Source organism: Bombina bombina, chromosome 2 (assembly GCF_027579735.1).
Source record: "Bombina bombina isolate aBomBom1 chromosome 2, aBomBom1.pri, whole genome shotgun sequence".
In the NCBI taxonomy this organism is placed as follows: domain Eukaryota; kingdom Metazoa; phylum Chordata; class Amphibia; order Anura; family Bombinatoridae; genus Bombina; species Bombina bombina.
The window spans coordinates 669,882,453-669,906,285 of record NC_069500.1 but is presented as its reverse complement, the minus strand read 5'-3'; the positions used below and the strand labels follow the sequence as shown (position 1 = coordinate 669,906,285).

At 42.6% G+C, this 23,833-nt stretch overlaps 1 protein-coding gene across 1 annotated transcript in view; it reads right to left on the bottom strand.

Moving 5' to 3' along the window:
- RIGI (RNA sensor RIG-I) overlaps window positions 1–23,833 on the bottom strand; it is a 149,645-nt gene that overhangs the window by 26,610 nt on the left and 99,202 nt on the right. The window contains exons 15-16 of the mRNA XM_053702627.1: window positions 11,550–11,692; window positions 10,043–10,133 (exon numbers count right to left, since the gene is read on the bottom strand). Coding sequence (XP_053558602.1) covers window positions 10,043–10,133; window positions 11,550–11,692 — 234 coding nt within the window. The remainder of the gene's footprint in view (window positions 1–10,042; window positions 10,134–11,549; window positions 11,693–23,833) is intronic.

The following is a 23,833-nucleotide window of genomic DNA, read 5'->3' as shown; positions in this document are numbered from 1 at the left end:
AATCTTTGAAATCTAGGAGATACCCCTGGGTTACAATTTCTACGTCCCAGGAGTCCTGAACGTCTCTTGTCCAGGCCTGAGCAAAGAGAGAAAGTCTGCCCCCTACTTGATCCGGTCCCGGATCGGGGGCTACCCCTTCATGCTGTCTTAGTGGCAGCAGCAGGCTTTTTGGCCTGTTTACCCTTGTTCCAAGCCTGGTTAGGTCTCCAGGTTGGCTTGGATTGAGCAAAGTTCCCCTCTTGCTTTGCAGCAGGGGAAGAGGAAGCAGGACCACCCTTGAAGTTTCGAAAGGAACGAAAATTATTTTGTTTGGTCCTTGTCTTATTTGACTTATCTTGAGGGAGGGCATGACCCTTCCCTCCAGTGATGTCTGAAATGATCTCTTTCAGTGCAGGCCTGAATAGGGTCTTACCTTTTGAAAGGGATGGTCAAAAGCTTAGATTTAGATGACACATCAGCTGACCAGGACTTACTCCATAACGCTCTTCGCGCTAAAATGGCAAAACCTGAATTCTTTGCCGCTAACTTAGCAAGATGAAAAGCGGCGTCTGTAATAAAAGAATTAGCCAACTTAAGGGCCTTAATTCTGTCCAAAATATCATCTAGTGGGGTCTCCATCTGAAGAGCCTCTTCTAGAGCCTCAAACCAAAAAGCAGCTGCAGTGGTTACCGGAACAATGCACGCTATAGGTTGAAGAAGAAAACCCTGATGAACAAACATTTTCTTTAGTAGCCCCTCTAACTTTTTATCCATAGGATCAATGAAAGCACAACTGTCTTCAATAGGTATAGTTGTACGCTTAGCCAGAGTAAAAATAGCTCCTTCCACCTTAAGGACCGTCTGCAATGAGTCCTTTATGGTGTCAGAAATGGGGAACATTTTCTTAAAAACAGGAGGGGGAGCGAATGGAATACCTGGTCTATCCCACTCCTTAGTAACAATGTCCAAAATCCTCTTAGGGACCGGAAAAACATCAGTGTAAACAGGAACCTCTAAATATTTATCCATTTAACACAATTTCTCTGGAACGACAATAGGGTCACATTCATCCAGAGTAGCTAAAACCTCCCTGAGCAATAAACGGAGGTGCTCTAGCTTAAATTTAAATGCCGTCACATCTGAATCTGTCTGAGGGAACATCTTTCCTGAATCAGAAATCTCTCCCTCAGACAGCAAATCCCTCATCCCTACCTCAGAACATTGTGAGGGAATATCGGATACGGCTACTAAAGTGTCAGAAGGCTCAGCATTTGTTCTTAACCCAGAGCTACTGCGCTTCCCTTGCAACCCTGGCAGTTTAGATAAAACCTCTGTGAGGGTAGTATTCATAACTGAAGCCATATCTTGCAAGGTGAAAGAATTAGACGCACTAGAAGTACTTGGCGTCGCTTGTGCGGGCGTAACTGGTTGTGACACTTGGGGAGAACTAGATGGCGAAACCTGATTTAGTTCTGTCTGAGAATCATTTAATGCCAAATTCTTATAAGTCAAAATATGTTGTTTGCAATTTATCGACATATCAGTACAATTGGGACACATTCTTAGAGAGGGTTCCACAATGGCTTCTAAACAAATTGAACAATGAGTTTCCTCAGTGTCAGACATGTTTAACAGGCTAGTAATGAAGCAAGCAAGCTTGGAAAACACTTTATTTAATGAAAAAAACACAATTTGCAAAAACGGTACTGTACCTTTAAGAGAAAAAAAGGCATACACAAACTGCAAAACAGGTTAAAATTGCTTCAAAAATTATGAAATGTTAACAGTACACCCACTAAGCTTTAGAAAGATTCTACCACAAGTAAAAAAGCAATAGACCCCCCAAATGAAAAAAAACGGATTGATAAGTGTCTAAAACCAGTTAAAAACCCCTAAAGCACCTTGCCAAAGCTCTGCTGTGGCCCTCCCTGCCCTTAGGAAGCAATAATATGGGGGTTAAAGCTTCAATTAGTCCCTCAGAAGACTCTCAGGACCTCAGGAGAAGTTGCTTGCTGCTTGTAAATGTAGGCCCCGCCCACCTCACTCGATGTTGCTGGGGCCTACACAAAACTAACAAACCCTGCCTGAAAGCCATGTGGGTTATAAACAACCCCAAAGAACCCTCAAGCAAATGTCCCATAAAACAGAAAACGTTACTCCCAAACACAAAAACGTTTGTCCCAAATTCACATAACAAACTGAGTGCCCACAAAAAATTAACCCTTTATGCAAGTTAGTAAAAACCTCTGATAACACTAGGATTACTGCTTACCCTTACCCTAATGGGGACACTGTCAGCCTTTCTGAGTTAACACAGTCTCTGCAGAAAATATGACTGAACATACCTCATTGCTGTATAGCAAGAAACAGTTCCTCACACTGAAGTTTTCCTGTACTCATCAGCTTCTGTGGGAACAGCAGTGGACCTTAGTTACAAATGCTAAGATCATCATCCTCCAGGCAGAAATCTTCATCTATGTCCTGCCTGAGAGTAAATAGTACAACACCGGTACCATTTAAAAATAACAAACACTTGATTGAAGATAAAATAAAACTAACAGTTTAACACCTCTTCTCTTTACTCTTCCTGCTTAGAGCCAGCAAAGAGAATGACTGGGGGGTGGAGTTAAGGGGGGAGCTATATAGACAGCTCTGCTGTGGTGCTCTCTTTGCTACTTCCTATCAGGAAGGACAATATCCCACAAGTTAGGATGAATCCGTGGACTCGGTACATCTTGCAAAATAAAGAAACTATTTCCCATGTTTCATGTCATATCAACTTCTACAAAAAAGTGAACTTTGATAATTGTTCTGCCACATAAATGAAAAGCTCTTCCTTATTTGGTATGTGGCGAAGTTCCATACTAAACTGAAATAAGTAAAGCTCCTAGATTCAGTAAGCTTCTATATCTCACCATTTCAATGCAGATATTCACTAATGTCCCTGTGTCTCTGTGTATAGCAAGAAACAGTTCCTCACACTGAAGTTTTCCTGTACTCATCAGCTTCTGTGGGAACAGCAGTGGACCTTAGTTACAAATGCTAAGATCATCATCCTCCAGGCAGAAATCTTCATCTATGTCCTGCCTGAGAGTAAATAGTACAACACCGGTACCATTTAAAAATAACAAACACTTGATTGAAGATAAAATAAAACTAACAGTTTAACACCTCTTCTCTTTACTCTTCCTGCTTAGAGCCAGCAAAGAGAATGACTGGGGGGTGGAGTTAAGGGGGGAGCTATATAGACAGCTCTGCTGTGGTGCTCTCTTTGCTACTTCCTATCAGGAAGGACAATATCCCACAAGTTAGGATGAATCCGTGGACTCGGTACATCTTGCAAAATAAAGAAACTATTTCCCATGTTTCATGTCATATCAACTTCTACAAAAAAGTGAACTTTGATAATTGTTCTGCCACATAAATGAAAAGCTCTTCCTTATTTGGTATGTGGCGAAGTTCCATACTAAACTGAAATAAGTAAAGCTCCTAGATTCAGTAAGCTTCTATATCTCACCATTTCAATGCAGATATTCACTAATGTCCCTGTGTCTCTGTAAAGTGAATAGGCTGCATGAAAAACACAAAAACAGAAAAGGTTCTATTGACTTAGTCTATATTTTGTATTGAAATAAATGTACACTTTTTGTCATATCCGCTTTATGGCTCATTTTATGCCATCGATGAAGAGTATGTGATGAGAATCTGATTCATACACAGTGTGTTGCATTTTGTGTTTGTCTTATTTTCTACCGAGTAAAAGCAGCCTGCTAGATTTTATCTTTTTAGTGGAATTCTGTTTATCATATATTATTTATTTTTTTCTAATATTTTTGCAATTTTTTTGTTCAATTTGTGTATCCCCTCAAAAGAAGTTTTTTTTGAGGGGATACACAAATTGAACAAAAAAAGATTTGCATTAAATAACATATGAAATAAAGACACTTGAGAACATTGAGTGCCAATTTTGAAACACCAAAATTGCTATTGTTTAAAAAACAAAATTTATGCTTACCTGATAAATTGATTTATTTCTTGACATGGTGAGTCCACGGATCATCATCATCAATTACTGTTGGAAATATTACTCCTGGTCAGCAGGAGGAGGCAAAAAGCACCACAGCAAAGCTGTTAAATATCACTCCCCTACCCACAATCCCCCAGTCATTCGACTAAAAGGAAAGGAGAGAAAGGAAGTAACACAAGGTGCAGAGGTGCCTGAGGTTTATATAAAAAGAAACTGTCTGAGTACAGGGCGGACCGTGGACTCACTGTGTCAAGAAATAAATACATTTATCAGGTAAGCATAAATTTCGTTTTCTTTCTAATGACACTGTGAGTCCACGGATCATCATCAATTACTGTTGGGAACCAATACCCAAGCGAGAGGACACAGATGATAAGGGAGGGACAAAACAGGAACCTAAACAGAAGGCACCACTGCTTGAAGAACCTTTCTCCCAAAAGAAGCATCAGCTGAGGCAAAAGTATTGAATTTATAGAATCTAGAAAAAGTGTGCAAAGATGACCAAGTTGCAGCCTTGCAAATCTGTTCAACAGAAGCTTCATTTTTGAGGGCCCAGGAAGAAAAAACAGCCCTTGTGGAATGAGCTGTGATTTTCTCAGGAGGTTGCTGTCCAGCAGTCTCATATGCCAAGTGAATAACGCTCTTCAGCCAAAGGGAAAGTGAAGTAGCCGTAGCTTTCTGACCCTTGCGTTTCCCAGAAAAGCAAACAAACAATGCAGAAGACTGACGAAAGTCCTTAGTTGCCTGCAAATAAAATTTTAGGGCTCGGACAACATCCAGATTATGCAACAAGCGTTCTTTGTGAGAAGAAGTCTTAGGACACAAAGAAGGTACAACAATTTCCTGATTAATATTCTTGACCGAAACAACCTTGAGCAGGAAACCAAACTTAGTACGCAGAACTACCTTATCAGAGTGAAATATAAGATAAGGGGAATCACACTGTAAAGCAGAGAGTTCAGAAACTCTCCGAGCAGAGGAAATAGCAACAAGAAACAAAACTTTCCAAGATAACATCTTAATATCTAAAGAATGCATAGGCTCAAACGGAGCCTGTTGTAAAACTTTAAGAATAAGATTAAGACTCCATGGAGGAGTAAAAGGTTTAAACACAAGGCCTGGCAAAACGATTGCACGTCTGGAACATCTGCCAAGAGCTTATGTAACAAAATAGACAATGCAGAAATCTGACCCTTTAGATTACTTGGCGACAAACCCTTCTCCAGACCATCCTAGAGAAAGGACAAAATCCTAGGAATCCTTACTCTACTCCAAGAGTCCTTTGGATTCACACCACTACAAGTATTTATGCCAGATCTTATGGTAAATCCTGCGAGTCACAGGCTTACGAGCCTGACTCAAGGTCTCAATGACCGACTCTGAAAATCCACGCTCAGATAAAACTAAGTGTTTAATCTCCAAGCAGTCAGCTTCAGAGAAACAAGATTTGGATGAAGGAAGGGACCCTGAAGTAGAAGCTCCTTCCTCAGAGGCAGTTTCCAAGGTGGAAAGGATGACATTTCCACTAGGTCTGCATACCAAATTCTGCGAGGCCACGCCGGGGCTATGATAATTACAGACACCCTCTCCTACTTGATTCGAGCAATGACTCTTAGAAGAAGAGCGAAAGGAGGAAATAGGTATGCTAGACTGAAGTTCCAAGGAACTGCCAGAGCAACGATCAGAAATGCCTGCGATCTCTTGACCTCGAGCCGTATCTTGAAAGTTTGGCATTCTGATGAAAAGCCATGAGATCCAACTTCGGCTGCCCCCACTTGAGGGTCAAGCTGGAAAACACATCCGAATGAAGTTCCCACTCCCCGGGATGAAAAGTCTGTCTGCTCAGAAAATCTGCAGTTGTGGGTCTCTGCCCACTGAATAATTCGGGACACCTCTGTCATGGCCAAGGAACTCCGAGTTCCCCCCTGGTGGTTGATATAGGCCACCAAGGTTATGTTGTCCAACTGGAATCTGATAAACCGGGCTAAGGCTAACTGAGGCCAGGCCAGAAGTGCATTGAAGATTGCTCTCTGCTCCAAGATGTTTATGGGCAGGACTGACTTCTCCTGGGGCCATAAACCCTGAGCCTTCAACAAGCCCCATACTGCTCCCCAACCTAGAAGGCTGGCATCCGTGGTCACAATCATTTAGGAGGGTCTGCGGAAGCAAGTACCCTGGGAGAGATGATCCTGAGAAAGCCACCACGGAAGAGAGTCTATTGACGCCTGATCTAGATCTACACACGGAGACAGGTCTGTATAGTCCCGTTACATTGTCTGAGCATGCATAACTGCAGAGGTTCCCGATTCACCTTCCATCCGTGGGATCGAAGAAAAGACAACAAGATCTCTGTATGAGATTCTGCTTGTTGAAAAGATGGCGCCTGAACCAGAATGTCGTCCAGATAAGGTGCCACTGCAATGCCCCGAGATCGAAGCATAGCTAAAAGAGCCCCCAGAACCTTTGAAAAAAATTCTGGGAGCTGTGGTAAGGTTGAATGGAAGGGCCATGAACTGGAAATGATTGTCCAAAAAGGTGAATCTCAGAAACTTGTGATGGTCCCTGTGAATAGGAACATGAAGGTATGCATCCTTTAAGTCTATGGTTGTCATGAACTGACCCTCTTGTACCAAGGGAAGAATGGAGCGTATAGTCTCCATCTTGAAGGATGGCACTCTGAAAAACTTGTTTAAACATTTTAGATCTAGGATTGGTCGAAAAGTTCCCTCCTTTTTGGGAACTACGGACAGATTTGAGTAAAATCACAGACCCCTTTCCTGAAAGGGAACTGGAACTATCACCCCCAGGGTGGCAAGGTCCTTGACACCATGTAAGATCGCCTCTCTTTTTATCTGGTCTACAGATAATCTGGAGAAGAGAAACCTGCCTCTGGGAGGAAAAGATTTGAAGTCTATTTTGTATCCCTGAGAGACCATGTCCACTGCCCAGAGACCCGGTACATCTCTTATCCAAGCCTGGGAAAAAAGAGAGAGTCTGCCCCCTACAAGATCTGCTCCCGGATCGGGGGCCAACCCTTCCTGCTGACTTGGAAACAGCTGAAGGCTTTTTAGATTGCTTTCCCTTATTCCAGGACTGGTTGGGCTTCCAAGAAGGCTTGGCTTGATCTTGCTTGGAGGAAGGGGAGGAAGACTTGCCTTTAAAGTTATGAAAGGAACGAAAAAAATTACGCTGACGTCCCTTCTGCTTATTCTTCTTATCTTGAGGAAGAAAAGAACCCTTCCCTCCAGTAATATCTGAGATAATTTCCGCCAAACCAGGTCCAAACAAGGTCTTACCCTTGTAAGGAATAGCCATAAGCTTAGATTTAGATGAAACATCCACAGACCAGGATTTCAACCACAAGGCCCTGTGGGCTAGGACCTCAAAACCAGCAATTTTGGCTCCCAGTTTAATAACCTGTAAGGAAGCATCTGTAATGAAGGAATTGGCTAACTTGAGCGCCTTAATCATGTCCTGGATCTCATTAAGAGGGGTATCCGTCTGAAGAGATTCAGACAACGCATCAAACTAGTAAGCCGCAGCACTGGTAACAGTGGCGATACACACCACAGGTTGCCATTGTATACCCTGGTGGACATACATCTTTTTTAGTAAAGCCTCCAATTTTTCATCCATTGGATCTTGAAAAGACCAACTATCCTCTATGGGAATAGTAGTCCTCTTGGCCAAAGTGGAGATCACTCCTTCGACCTTAGGAGCCGTCTGCCACGACTCCTAAATAGAATTCGCTATAGTAAACATCTTCTTAAAAATAGGAGATGGAGAAAAGGGAATACCAGGTCTTTCCCATTCTCGAGCAATAATCTCCGCAGCATGGTCAGGAACCCGGAAAAACCTCCACCGCGGAGGGAACATCAAAGTATTTGTTCAATTTACTAGACTTTTTAGGATTGACTACTATAGTTGTGTCGGAGTCGTCCAAGGTAGCCAAAACCTCCTTAAGTAATAAGCGAAGGTGTTCTAGCTTAAATCTGAAGGATACCACTTCAGCATCAGAAGAAGGAATTACACTGTCTGAGATTTCCCCCTCAGATGCTACCGACATGTCTTCTTTCTCAGGCTTATGGGAAGGGACACTTTGGATAGCCAGAACTTGATCAGAAACCTTACTGTTTCGTTAAATTTCCTTTTACGCCTTCCCTGCAACATGGGGAAAGCTGACAAGGCATCAGATACCGCAAGGGATACCTAGGAAGCAATGACTTGTAGAGAAAATTCTACAGGATTGCAAGAGGAAACATAGGGTACTGTATGTGGAGACTGAAAAAGTTGGGACGCTTGAGGAGAAAGCTGAGGCATATCTACAACAGGAGACACCTGAACAGCATTTGCCTGGGATAATGGTGGCTCATGGTCAAATATTTTATCTCTATATCTTAAAGTTCTCTCAATGCATGAGGAACAAAAAGGAACTGGGGGTTCCACCTAAGCATCAAAACATAACTGACAAGCAGCTACTTCGTCTGGGATAATGGTTTGAAAAGCCTCTTGATCCATCTTATGTAATAAATAAGGATAAAGTGTAAAAATTCTTTATTTGAAAATAAAAAATAAATGTGTACTGTGTCTTTAAATAGAAATGTGTGTTAGCTAAACCAAATAGACCTCAGGCAACCTATACACCTCAGTAGCTTTACTGAGGTGCCTACCTGTCCTGCAGCTCATGGAGTGACTTCCCTCACAGAATAAACAATCCCCTTTTCAAATAGAGCGGTTACAGAGCCCTAACTGACAAAAAAATGGCTTACAACAGTAATTTCCATGACCAAAAGTTAAAGTATGAAAACTACTATAACACACTGAGCCACCATAAATCACCTCACAGTCTCAATGCCCAAACTGCCTAAAAGAAACCCCAAACATGAAGGTTTAATAAAGTCCCATATTAAATAAGTCAGCTTTTAGCTGTAACAAGTGCCAGCAATCTCCTTGCAAAAGAAAATTAAAATGGCACTTACCTGAAAGTGCTGTCCAGCAGTAGGACAGCTCACCTGGTTTGTGAGGGTGTAGCACCTCACATGGACCTGTGAAGAGAGAAAAACTGAGTAAACCTACTCAGGTTTTCTAGTTAGGGTTGCAGATTCTTGAGAAAACGCAGTGAGGATTGTACCTCACAAGTTCTCAAGTGCTCAAAAGCCACCACTGCCCTACTGAAGAGACTGATGTGGACTAGGCTAGACCCCAGAAAAGAACAGAGTAAGCTTACTCTGCTAAAAAAATAATAAAATCTTGATCGAAGAAAACTTCTCATCAGACACCTAAACTTCACCTCCTCCTTGCACTAGAGGCAAAGAGAATGACTGGGGGATTGTGGGTAGGGGAGTGATACTTAACAGCCTTGCTGTGGTGCTCTTTGCCTCCTCCTTCTGGCCAGGAGTGATATTCCCAACAGTAATTGATGATGATCCGTGGACTCACTGTGTTATTAGAAATAAAGATAGATAACACCTTTACTACCCATTCCCCAGCTTCGCACAACCAACATTGTTATATTAATATACTTTATAACATTTAAACCTCTAAATTTCTGCCTGTTTCTACAGACAGACTCTTATCACATGCTTTTTGATTAGCTTTTCACAACAGAAGACTGCTAGTTCATGTGAGCCATATAGATAACATTGTGCTCATGCCCATGAAGTTGTGCACAACACAGCACTAATTGGCTAAAATGCAAGTCAATAGATAATAAATAAAAAGTCATGTGCTCAGGGGGCTCTCAGAAGAGGCTTAGATACAAGGTAATCACTGAGGTAAAAAGTATATTAATATAACAGTGTTGGTTGTGCAAAACTGGGGAATGGGTAATAAAGGGATTATCTACCTTTTCAAACAATAACAAATTTGGAGTTAACTATCCCTTTGTGTATTTATGAGTCAGTAAACTCACTCAAAATTCAAACACTATTTAGTGAGTTTTAAAGGGATATGAAATCCCTTTATAGACAATTTGACATCACATCTCCCTCTACAATCTAAGTAAACCTAGTCATCTGTGCATGTCCTTCTCGATACCTGTATTATCTTGTCTCCTGCTTCGTCCTATTAACATCTCAGGTTTTAAGAAGCTTAGGGATGGTGTGTCTTCAACCCATTTCTTTAGTGCCTGTTGAGACAAGACCATAGCTTGTTGTTGATATAAGTGTAATGCATTGCATATATTAACATTGATAAGGTTATTGGATATATTTGGCTATTTTTCTGAGCAACTGACCATGCACAGCTCTCTCCTCTACTTGAATCACTTGTAGCATAGGGGGGGGGGGCATTTATATATTTTTTTGTATATAGCTCTACAACATTTCTCATTTCCTCCATCCCGTCATTACTACAATATATGTAGGTTGGTGATAAGGAGGGAGGGACCTTATCATGCCCCATAAAACACAGAGCGACATACATTTGTAAAGAGGAAAACATTTTAAAAAAACAGGACAAGCTAGTATACTTGATGAATCAGATTTATTGGCTCCACTTCATATCTCTATTTTGAGAGTAATTTTACTGTTCCCTTGATTCTAGTGAAGAAGGGTTTTTCTTAAAAGGTGCATTTCTCCCTGTTGTCAACCACTAAATGCCTGAAAGGACTTATTATTGAATGTGAAGGGTCTTCAAAAGTTAGCCAAGAATGCGAAGGGAAAAACATGCTTTAAGTAGGTTTTAAAATACAGGCGTTAACGAGTGGGAGCTTGCTAAGTATGCATGGTTTCTTGTCAACATCAGACTAACACATTACAAATTTGGGTTCCCAGGAACTAAAATGTGATCTTATTATGGAAAATGGGAGATAAAGCACCCTGCTGCTGAACTGCATGATAAAGGCTTTAGATCCATGAAAGGAATATAGTGGTTTCATTTTCTAATTCTGATAGTCATGTTTCTGAGAACATACTAAAATTTATAAAAAGTGGCAAGCCCTGTAGCCTCTAGACTCAAGTCTGGATTGCCTCCTTTAAAGGGTCAGTAAATACAGTAGATTTGCATATTCAACAAATACTTGATAAAAAGACAATTCAATATAACTTAGTCTTAACTTCAAATGAGTAGTAGATTTTTTTTCTGTCAAATTTCAGTTATGTCTATTTCCACTCCTCCTGTATCATGTGACAGCCATAAGCCAATCACAAATGCATATACGTATATTCTGTGAATTCTTGCACATGCTCAGTAGGAGCTGGTGACTCAATTTGTCAATGGAAGTAAATTGGAAAGTTGTTTAAAATTTCATGTTCTATCTGAATCTTAAAAGTTTACTTTTGACTTGAGTGTCCCTTTAAGTAAGGAAAGTAATGGGTGGAGTTTGACCATTGTAAAACCGAGGTGTTAATCGGCTCTTTGTTGTTGTATTACTTTGTACTCTAAACTTTTTAAAGAGAAAGTAAATCATGGTGTTCTTGTCTTGGCCACAACAGTATTTATTCATTTGCAATAATAGTTTTCCTTTTTGTGTATGTCTTTAAATGTTATACTGTACATTGGGAAAGCATCAAGATTCCCAATCATATAACAGAATACTCCTTACCGTAACTAATGCCCTGGTCTTGACAAATAGCAGAGTACGTGTTTGTGCGTTCTCATGATAGGCTTCTCCCAAAATAAACTCTAGCTCTTCCAGCTTAGGGTTTTGATTATCAGCAGCTATTTTCGTTAATTTTGGCAGGTTAGCTAAAAGAGGTATCAAAGGAAAAATATTATAGCGCAACACAAAAAGAAGATCATATTAAAGGGACACAATTGTCATCATATGAAAAACTAGCCAATAAGTATTAGAAGGAAGAGTACAACTAATACCAGTATATTAATTACATTTAACGGTCATTGCCTATAAAAGATGGCTTTTTGCATGGATCATAGAACATTCTTTAGCACAATGCCCTTTAATGATATAATAATTATATGATATTAGTTTGTTCAGCACATGGCACTGAGAATCATTAACACCTATTTTGTGTGTGTGTGGGGCGGAAATGGAGAAAAGTACATGCAAAATCATTTGTGAAAAAGTGCATGTAATGTAATATATTATAACTGTACAGTAGTGCAGCTATGTTGTGTTCAATTAACTTTTAAGTCCGGTAAGTCCACTTTATCAGCTTTAAAGCATGTTAAAATTGATATTAATTAATTCCAGGTAGCATAGTGGCATACTGCAAAAAAAAAAAGAGTATAAATATTATAAACTCACATTTATATTCACTTTTTTACTCCGATGTGGGATTCTACACTGCATGTGGCGATTTCAGGCGGACAGGTTCACTACTTGCAAACCTGTCGCTCCCTCATTTCTGTTTTTTTCTTACCTTTGAGATACGTGTGGTGCAGCCAATAGGATACACATCACTCACCCCTATGTATTTCTGGAACAGCGAACTCTTGTACTGCTGCTCTCTATAAAATCCAGCATGCACAGTTTTTTTAGATAACTGCATGCACAGATGCAGTGATATATATGATAGCATTAGAACAATGGCTTGTGTCCATATGCTAACAACTAAACGTAATGAACACATGCAAAGATGACATTTTCTAATCAGAAATTTTGATGTTTAGGTCACATAACTATAAACTATTCATTCTAAGGGAACGTCTACTTGATTATTTATTTTATTGTTTAAAAAGATAGATAACGCTTTTACTAATGATTCCCCAGCTTTGCACAACCAATATTGTTATAATAATATACTTTATAACCTCTAAGATTGCCTGTAAGATTTTACAGAGGTAAACAGTATATTAATATAACCGTGTTGGTTATGCAAAACTGAGGAATGGGTAATAAAGGGATTATCTGTCTTTAAAATAGTACATTGATCTACAGCTACAACTTACTGACTAAAGGTCAGACTCTCTGAAGCTCTCCAGTCTGGCGAGATTACCTCACAAGTCTCATCAGTCTTGTGAGGACCCTCAAACAATTTCATAAAGGTACATTTTAGCTTGATAGTTGTTTATCTCAATAATCGGTGTTCTGGTCGTGAAGGAGAGGGACAAATATATATAATATAATGCTAAAACAAAGTTGTGTGTGATTTCTCTCCATGCCTGTGTGTTTCTGATAATTAGGCCCTAAATGACTAAGTAAATTCATCCTAGTTTGCATTTTTTAATTTTTTTATTTATGTTTTTATTGAGGTTATGAAACATATCAAGAAAACAGTAAGGAGAAAAAGAGGTAAGAGAACCTCAAAGAAAGCAGGTGGTTTAAACTAGCACTCATTCCTGTCTGATATGATTAAAAAATAACCTTTAATAAGTAAGATTAATACCGGCCTAAATACCTAGTGTACCAAATTTAAAACTAAGTCTCAAATGTCCCCCTGTTTCCTGGCCGATAGCAGCTCCCTCGGCTTCAGGTGACAGGGACAAATGGACTCAAAATAAAAACAACAATCACTAACGTGCAAACAAATGCACAAAATATTTAGCAGCAAACTAGTTTTGGCTGTGCTATCAGCCTTTCTCAATGCTATGGACAAACCGAGGCCCGGGTGCCACCCCTTTATATAGCACTGAGTTTAACCTATCAGCCAATCAATGTTTCCTGTGAGGATACTCCTACTTATCATCCAATCCCTGTGTGTTTCGGTATTGTGACGTGCATAAACAAAAAGCCCAACAAATATTCACATGTTAGAAAAGTTGCAAATATAATCCAATATGTTATATGTAATTCGATTAGATTTTATTTTGCGTTTTCCGCTATATGTTATCCATCGTTGCACTTAGGATTCATGTTTGAGTGTTTATCCACATGTGGTTTGGATCGCTTATGAAAGTCAATTAAAGCATATGTAACTTGTAAAATGTGCGTCCGGTCCCCTCCGTGTAATACAATTAGAATGAGGCGGCAGTGTTTTCTCTTATTTTTCTCAGTATGACTCTGTAATTGAGAACAGCACGCAAAAGAGCCACCTTCATTGGTCCACACGGACATACCCCTATTTGATGTCATCCAATCAGATAACCGTTTCTCCGTGTGAGAACAAAACAAAACAAACAACACCACGCCGGAACACCACTGCGCAATAGAGCAGGCAAACTCTTTCTCTGTCATTAACCAACCATGTTACCAAACATCAGGGGCATTGATACTAGTCAAATCCCTGTGTAAGTAACGCTAATGTCAGAGGCAGTACATTCAGTTTGTAAGTTTACTCAAAAAAGTGTTCCTTGAAATCCCTTACTGCAGTAAGTGGTCCATATAAACATGACATGTTCCACTATTTTTATGTGTTGTCTTTCTCTGATAATGATGGTTGGATTACTGCCATAGGGTGATTATCTATGTGGGTTCCAACTTAATTCTCCACACATAATGCTGATCATAATGCTGATCTATATGCTCTTCAAATGCACAGCCGAAACTAGTTTGCTGCTAAATATTTTGTGCATTTGTTTGCACATTAGTGATTGTTGTTTTTATTTTGAGTCCATTTGTCCCTGTCACCTGAAGCCGAGGGAGCTGCTATCGGCCAGGAAACAGGGGGACATTTGAGACTTAGTTTTAAATTTGGTACACTAGGTATTTAGGCCGGTATTAATCTTACTTATTAAAGGTTATTTTTTAATCATATCAGACAGGAATGAGTGCTAGTTTAAACCACCTGCTTTCTTTGAGGTTCTCTTACCTCTTTTTCTCCTTACTGTTATATTTTAGGTGGGTAAGCACCGGAACAATTACTAGTTCCACATATTCCTGTACACACTAAACTAGTGCCAGTACTCTAAACTTTCTCTTAACATATCAAGAAAAACAAGGTTACATTGTGTACATATCCCACATTCTGGTGTGATCATAAGACGTCCAACTAATGCAATAAAAGTTCAACACATAATAAAATATTCTTGAGCTTAGGCAGCCAAATGGGATAAAATTTCAACAAGATATATCTTATGCATTACATTATAAATATAATAAACAACAATTTTGAACTTAAACACGACTAAGTACTAGTAACCAACATATAAATGTAAAAGAAAACCACTTTTATATTTACATTTTGCTATATCCCAGTGTAGCAAACGGCTACTCTTGGACCATAAATATTGCAAATATGAATATTTGGGAATAGGATTATCAGGGTTAGAAAGGTAAGGGATAAACTTTAACAGATATAAGCAACTAACGAAATATGAGGACTGGTAGTAGGTTATACCCAGAATACCATTGGTATTTCAGGTATCATCTCTATTGCTCTCTCCTAGTGAGCTATGAAAGTATGTTTTGCATTGTCTAAGGAGTTTATTCTATAATATAAAGTTTGATATAGGAAACAAAACTGTAGCAATTTTTCGCTACCCAATAGTTTACTGTTCCAGAATCTTAGAGGCTGTAGAGCTATGTGAAGCACTTGAAAAATATTATGGGTTACCTTATGGTATAACCAAATTAGTTGCTTCTTAAGTAGCAAGTGAAATAAAAATTTGGGGATACAAATCGCGGGATACAGTTTCCCAAGTTTACAAAGTAAACTATAGTGAGGGGGGGAGTATAACTAGTAGTAAAGGATTATATTCCCTGGCGGAATAAGGACATATATCTATAATAAGGACATAAGTGGTTATTCTCCAGGAAACACTAGTATGTCAAGATAAGACCTAATGGAACCCTCACAGACTCTAATAGAGTAACCGTCAGTTACTATCCTTCTAGTATCTTCAAAATAGGCATCATCTATTTTACTATCTATAAATAAATTCCTCAAATCTCCTGTCAAAGGGGGCCCTGTTGCCTCGGCCGCCGGTAACTTGGCTCCATCTATATTTACAATCGTGAGGAAATCTACTTGGAAGTCACTAAAAAATAGTGTGCCAAACATAGGACAAGTAGGTATATGAGAATAGATACAGGAAATCATGAATTTGTCTACCAGTAACAGGTGTCTAATATTTCTAGGGTCAACATTAGGAGGGGCTATTGGAGATCTATCTGAGCCAACTGTAGTGTATAAGCAGCAGAAGTGTTGTAATATGGATTTCTATATTAAGTGAGTTCACCAACAGAAACATATTGAACATGTAAGTGTACATTAAGCAGAAAACATAAGTTGAAGACCTTCTCAAATCTAGTATATTTGTTAGAACGTATAATATCAATAGTAACATCCATGGGATTATTTCTATGTGACAAACTGAAAAGCAAATTCTTAAATATAGATATAATGCATTTTATGTCACTTAGATAGCAAACAAGAGCTAAATTGAGGATTAATGTTTGAATTTACTTTGTACAGCTAGCTCATTTTTTAGATCACATTTCCCCTTTATCTGACAGATGAGAATTCTACTTCTCTATGTGATGTCATTATGAAAAATAAATCTGGAAAAGCTATTACCAAGCATTTAGGTAGTGTGGGAGATAGAGTAACCGGCTGCTGAACTGAATAACAAAGGTTTTAGGTCCATGAATGGCAGATAGTGGTTTCATTTTCTGGAGACTGCAGCCACTTCCAGCCTGCTCTCCTTCATGCTTGTCTCTCCCATGCCACAGCCACTGCCCTCCCCCCGCCTACCAGCACAGCACAGGTAACTCCCTTTGTTTAACTTTCTTCCTACAGCACTACCCTGCCCCCCGCCTCCCAGCCCTCCCACCTCCCAGCACCTATTTAATGGAAGTTGCTGCGCGGCGGGTGCGGCGCTGGCGCGCTAAAGGCAAGCCCATCTGCGCCCGTCCGCGCCTGGACCGTGTCCAGTGGCACTAACCCTGGCTCCCACAACCACCGCCACTACGACGCCAGCACCCTCCTCCATCTCAAAACCAGTAGATCATCTGCCTGCCACCACGCATCCCTGACGAACACCATCGGCCCCTTCATCTGCCGCAACTGCGCCTTCTCCTCCCTCCGAATTACTAACCTGCCAGTCACCTCTCACGCCTTCTCCTCCCTCCGAACCACTAACCTGCCAGTCACCTCACGCAAAAACAACCGCAACCACCTCAACTGCATCCTCCTCAACACCCGCTCCGTCCGCAAGCATGCCGTCGAAATCTGGAACCTGCTCAACTCCACCTCCCCGGACGTTGCCTTCCTGGCTGAACCCCACATCAATGCCGGACATCGCCATCGCCATCCCCGACGGATACAAGATCTCCCACAAGTACCGCAGCAACCGACCGGGAGGAGGCATCGCCATCGTCCACAAACACTCCCTCCACGTCACAACCAGCTCCGACTACCACTCACCAGGCTTGGAACACCTACACTTCAAGATCCAGGTCAGTCCCAACACTACCCTCCGTGGCACCCTCATCTACAGACCTCCCGGACCTCGTCCTGCCTTCTATGACTCCATCACCGACCTCATTGCACCCCACACCCTCCCCTCAACAGACTACATCCTCCTCAGTGACCTCAACTTCCATCTAGACAACCCCAATGACCACAACACTGCCAACCTCTTAGAAAACCTTGGAACCATAGGGCTAAAGCAACTCGTCAACTCCCCAACCCACTCAGCCGGACACTCGACCCTATCTTCTCTGCAGGCAACCACATCTCAGTCAACCACATCACCGAACTCCATTGGACCGACCACCATTGCATACATTTTTCCTTCAACAAACCCACCGCACACCTCTGGCAGCACCACCCACCCCGCAGAAACTGGAACAACATCACCGAAGACCAACTGCACTCCACCCTGAACAAGTGCCCCCCAGCCACCTCCACAGATGCCAATTCCTCCGCCCGCAACCTCCACCACTGGCTCACAAACTGCGCCAACACCCTCGCCCCTCTCAAGAAACCATCCAACCGCCAACCCACCAACAAGGCTAGTTGGTTCACCCCTGCCCTCCAGGACTCCAAACGCCACTGCAGGAGATTGGAAAGGACCTGGAGATCCAGCAAGACCCCCTCAAATGAAACAGCCTACAAAGAAGACATCACTACCCACCACCACCTCATCAAAACCACCAAGAAGACAGCCATCCAAGATAGAATCAATGCCAACCTCCACAACAGCAAGGAGCTGTTCACAGTAATCAAGGAATTCTCCAATCCCAACAGCAACACCAACGACATCCCGCCCTCCCAGGACCTCTGCGATAACCTCGCAATGTACTTCCACGGCAAGATTGTCGACATCTATGACAGCTTCGTGCCCAGAACTCACCCACCACCGCCTACCAACCAACTCCCACCGATACCTCACCCAAATACACCACCGCCTACCCCCCACTGACCATCTAGAGCCCCCTCACCACAGAGGACACCATCAGGATCCTGAGATCAATCCACTCCGGAGCACCCTCGGACCCATGCCCGCATCACATTTTCAACAAAGCGGTTGACACCATCGCCCCCGAGCTCTGCAGCATCATCAACTGCTCCATCGAAAACCGGCACCTTCCCGGATGACTGGAAGCACGCAGAATTAAAACCCCTACTGAAAAAACCCACGGCTGACCCCAATGATCCGAAGAACTACCGCCGCCCTCATTCTCCTAGACCTCTCAGCAGCATTCGACACTGTCTCCCACCTCACCCTCCGCAACCAACTACACGATGCCGGCATATGCGACAAAGCCCTGGAATGGATCACCTCCTTCCTCACCGGCAGAACCCAAAAAGTTAGACTCCCACCCTTCACCTCCAAGCCCACAGAAATCAGCTGTGGTGTACCCCAAGGCTCTTCTCTGAGCCCCACCCTATTCAACATCTACATGGCCCCTCTCTCCGCCATCGCCCGACGACACAACCTCAACATCGTCTCCTACGCCAACGACACCCAGTTAATCATCTCACTCACCAGTGACCCCACCACCGCCAAGAGAAACGTCCACGAAGGGCTGACAGCAGTCGCCACCTGGATGAACTACAACTGCCTAAAGCTGAACGCAGACAAGACCGAAGTCCTCCTCAGTCCCACCACATCCGCGTGGAATAACTCCTGGTGGCCCACAGCCCTCGGACACCCTCCAACCCCCACCGACCATGCACGAAATCTAGGCGTCATCCTGGACTCATCGCTCTCCATGGACCGGCAAATCAACGCCGTCTCTTCTGCATGCTTCCACACTCTTCACCTGCTGTGAAAGATCTTCAAATGGATCCCAACTGAGACCAGGAAGACTGTCACTCACGCCCTTGTCAGCAGCCGACTGGACTATGGTAACGCACTCTACGCCGGCACCACCATCAAGCTCCAAAAGAGACTACAGAGCATCAAGAACTCCTCGGCCAGACTAATCCTTGACATCCCTCGTCAATGCCACATCACCAAATACCTGCGGGACCTGCACTGGCTCCCCATCAACAAAAGAATAACCTTCAAGCTTCTCACCCACGCATTCAAGGCCCTCCACAACATCGGTCCCGAATACTTGAACCACCGCGTTACCTTCTACACCCCTGCCAGATAACTTCGATCAGCCGACCAAGCCCTCGCTGTCATCCCCCGCATCAGGAAAACCACAGCGGGAGGCAGATCCTTCTCTCACCTGGCTGCCAAGACTTGGAACACCCTCTCGCTGCACCTTAGACAAGCAACCGCCCTAACTAAGTTCAGAAAGGACCTCAAGACCTGGCTCTTCGACTGAACTGCAACCCTCAGCGCCTTGAGACCCTTAAGGGTGAATAGCCGCGCTTTACAAGAACCCAATAGATAGATAGATAGATTTTCTAATTTTTATAGTCATGTTTTCTAGAACATACTGAAATGTCAAATCTCACTCAAGAAACTAAAAATGTCATGTATTGGAGCTTGTTCAAAAGTGACCAAAGCGTATAAAGAGACTTGCAGCTAAATACAGTGGTTATTTTTTTGTAGTCTGTATATAAAACAAATCTTGGCTCAGGTAACCTGAAAACATTACATAGCTAGTTTTTAACCTGATTAAGAAACACTGACCTAGAGGAATGGACAAGAGGATGGATTTTGGGGCGCTGGACACAGTGTGTGCATGATGTATATATAGCATGTTGGTATATAGGAGTTAGACTAGATAGGTAACATAACTCATCCCATTTAAAAGAAACCATGCTGATACATTGCTCTACATTCATAAGGCTCTTACATATAGCTCCCCATTTACTACATTATATCTAACATGGTAACTGGACTGAAATCTCATACCTTAAACATTGTGGGCTAGATTACAAGTGGAGAATTGATTTATTGTGCCTGTAAAGGGGGAAAAAAAAACAGAATTTATGTTTACCTGATAAATTTCTTTCTCCAACGGTGTGTCCGGTCCACGGCGTCATCCTTACTTGTGGGATATTCTCTTCCCCAACAGGAAATGGCAAAGAGCCCAGCAAAGCTGGTCACATGATCCCTCCTAGGCTCCGCCTACCCCAGTCATTCGACCGACGTTAAGGAGGAATATTTGCATAGGAGAAACCATATGGTACCGTGGTGACTGTAGTTAAAGAAAATAAATTATCAGACCTGATTAAAAAACCAGGGCGGGCCGTGGACCGGACACACCGTTGGAGAAAGAAATTTATCAGGTAAACATAAATTCTGTTTTCTCCAACATAGGTGTGTCCGGTCCACGGCGTCATCCTTACTTGTGGGAACCAATACCAAAGCTTTAGGACACGGATGAAGGGAGGGAGCAAATCAGGTCACCTAAATGGAAGGCACCACGGCTTGCAAAACCTTTCTCCCAAAAATAGCCTCAGAAGAAGCAAAAGTATCAAACTTGTAAAATTTGGTAAAAGTGTGCAGTGAAGACCAAGTCGCTGCCCTACATATCTGATCAACAGAAGCCTCGTTCTTGAAGGCCCATGTGGAAGCCACAGCCCTAGTGGAATGAGCTGTGATTCTTTCGGGAGGCTGCCGTCCGGCAGCCTCGTAAGCCAATCTGATGATGCTTTTAATCCAAAAAGAGAGAGAGGTAGAAGTTGCTTTTTGACCTCTCCTTTTACCTGAATAAACAACAAACAAGGAAGATGTTTGTCTAAAATCCTTTGTAGCATCTAAATAGAATTTTAGAGCGCGAACAACATCCAAATTGTGCAACAAACGTTCCTTCTTTGAAACTGGTTTCGGACACAGAGAAGGTACGATAATCTCCTGGTTAATGTTTTTGTTAGAAACAACTTTTGGAAGAAAACCAGGTTTAGTACGTAAAACCACCTTATCTGCATGGAACACCAGATAAGGAGGAGAACACTGCAGAGCAGATAATTCTGAAACTCTTCTAGCAGAAGAAATTGCAACTAAAAACAAAACTTTCCAAGATAATAACTTAATATCAACGGAATGTAAGGGTTCAAACGGAACCCCCTGAAGAACTGAAAGAACTAAATTGAGACTCCAAGGAGGAGTCAAAGGTTTGTAAACAGGCTTGATTCTAACCAGAGCCTGAACAAAGGCTTGAACATCTGGCACAGCTGCCAGTTTTTTGTGAAGTAACACCGACAAGGCAGAAATCTGTCCCTTCAGGGAACTTGCCGATAATCCTTTTTCCAATCCTTCTTGAAGGAAGGATAGAATCCTAGGAATCTTAACCTTGTCCCAAGGGAATCCTTTAGATTCACACCAACAGATATATTTTTTCCAAATTTTGTGGTAAATCTTTCTAGTTACAGGCTTTCTGGCCTGAACAAGAGTATCGATAACAGAATCTGAGATACCTCGCTTCGATAAAATCAAGCGTTCAATCTCCAAGCAGTCAGCTGGAGTGAAACCAGATTCGGATGTTCGAACGGACCCTGAACAAGAAGGTCTCGTCTCAAAGGTAGCTTCCAAGGTGGAGCCGATGACATATTCACCAGATCTGCATACCAAGTCCTGCGTGGCCACGCAGGAGCTATCAAGATCACCGACGCCCTCTCCTGATTGATCCTGGCTACCAGCCTGGGGATGAGAGGAAACGGCGGGAACACATAAGCTAGTTTGAAGGTCCAAGGTGCTACTAGTGCATCCACTAGAGCCGCCTTGGGATCCCTGGATCTGGACCCGTAGCAAGGAACTTTGAAGTTCTGACGAGAGGCCATCAGATCCATGTCTGGAATGCCCCATAGCTGAGTGACTTGGGCAAAGATTTCCGGATGGAGTTCCCACTCCCCCGGATGCAATGTCTGACGATTCAGAAAATCCGCTTCCCAATTTTCCACTCCCGGGATGTGGATAGCAGACAGGTGGCAGGAGTGAGACTCCGCCCATAGAATAATCTTGGTCACTTCTTCCATCGCTAGGGAACTCCTTGTTCCCCCCTGATGGTTGATGTACGCAACAGTCGTCATGTTGTCTGATTGAAACCGTATGAACTTGGTCCTCGCTAGCTGAGGCCAAGCCTTGAGAGCATTGAATATCGCTCTCAGTTCCAGAATATTTATCGGTAGAAGAGATTCTTCCTGAGACCAAAGCCCCTGAGCTTTCAGGGATCCCCAGACCGCGCCCCAGCCCATCAGACTGGCGTCGGTCGTGACAATGACCCACTCTGGTCTGCGGAATGTCATCCCTCGTGACAGGTTGTCCAGGGACAGCCACCAACGGAGTGAGTCTCTGGTCCTCTGATTTACTTGTATCTTTGGAGACAAGTCTGTATAGTCCCCATTCCACTGACTGAGCATGCACAGTTGTAATGGTCTTAGATGAATGCGCGCAAAAGGAACTATGTCCATTGCCGCCACCATCAACCCGATCACTTCCATGCACTGAGCTACGGAAGGAAGAGGAACGGAATGAAGTATCCGACAAGAGTCCAGAAGTTTTGTTTTTCTGGCCTCTGTTAGAAAAATCCTCATTTCTGAGGAGTCTATAATTGTTCCCAAGAAGGGAACCCTTGTTGACGGGGATAGAGAACTCTTTTCCACGTTCACTTTCCAGCCGTGAGATCTGAGAAAGGCCAGGACGATGTCCGTGTGAGCCTTTGCTCGAGGGAGGGACGACGCTTGAATCAGAATGTCGTCCAGGTAAGGTACTACTGCAATGCCCCTTGGTCTTAGCACCGCTAGAAGGGACCCTAGTACCTTTGTGAAAATCCTTGGAGCAGTGGCTAATCCGAAAGGAAGCGCCACAAACTGGTAATGTTTGTCCAGGAATGCAAACCTTAGGAACCGATGATGTTCCTTGTGGATAGGAATATGTAGATACGCATCCTTTAAATCCACCGTGGTCATGAATTGACCTTCCTGGATGGAAGGAAGGATAGTTCGAATGGTTTCCATCTTGAACGATGGGACCTTGAGAAATTTGTTTAAGATCTTGAGATCTAAGATTGGTCTGAACGTTCCCTCTTTTTTGGGAACTATGAACAGATTGGAGTAGAACCCCATCCCTTGTTCTCTTAATGGAACAGGATGAATCACTCCCATTTTTAACAGGTCTTCTACACAATGTAAGAACGCCTGTCTTTTTATGTGGTCTGAAGACAACTGAGACCTGTGGAACCTCCCCCTTGGGGGAAGTCCCTTGAATTCCAGAAGATAACCCTGGGAGACTATTTCTAGCGCCCAAGGATCCAGAACATCTCTTGCCCAAGCCTGAGCGAAGAGAGAGAGTCTGCCCCCCACCAGATCCGGTCCCGGATCGGGGGCCAATATTTCATGCTGTCTTGGTAGCAGTGACAGGTTTCTTGGCCTGCTTTCCCTTGTTCCAGCCTTGCATTGGTCTCCAAGCTGGCTTGGCTTGAGAAGTATTACCCTCTTGCTTAGAGGACGTAGCACTTTGGGCTGGTCCGTTTTTACGAAAGGGACGAAAATTAGGTCTATTTTTTGCCTTGAAAGGCCGATCCTGAGGAAGGGCGTGGCCCTTACCCCCAGTGATATCAGAGATAATCTCTTTCAAGTCAGGGCCAAACAGCGTTTTCCCCTTGAAAGGAATGTTTAGTAGCTTGTTCTTGGAAGACGC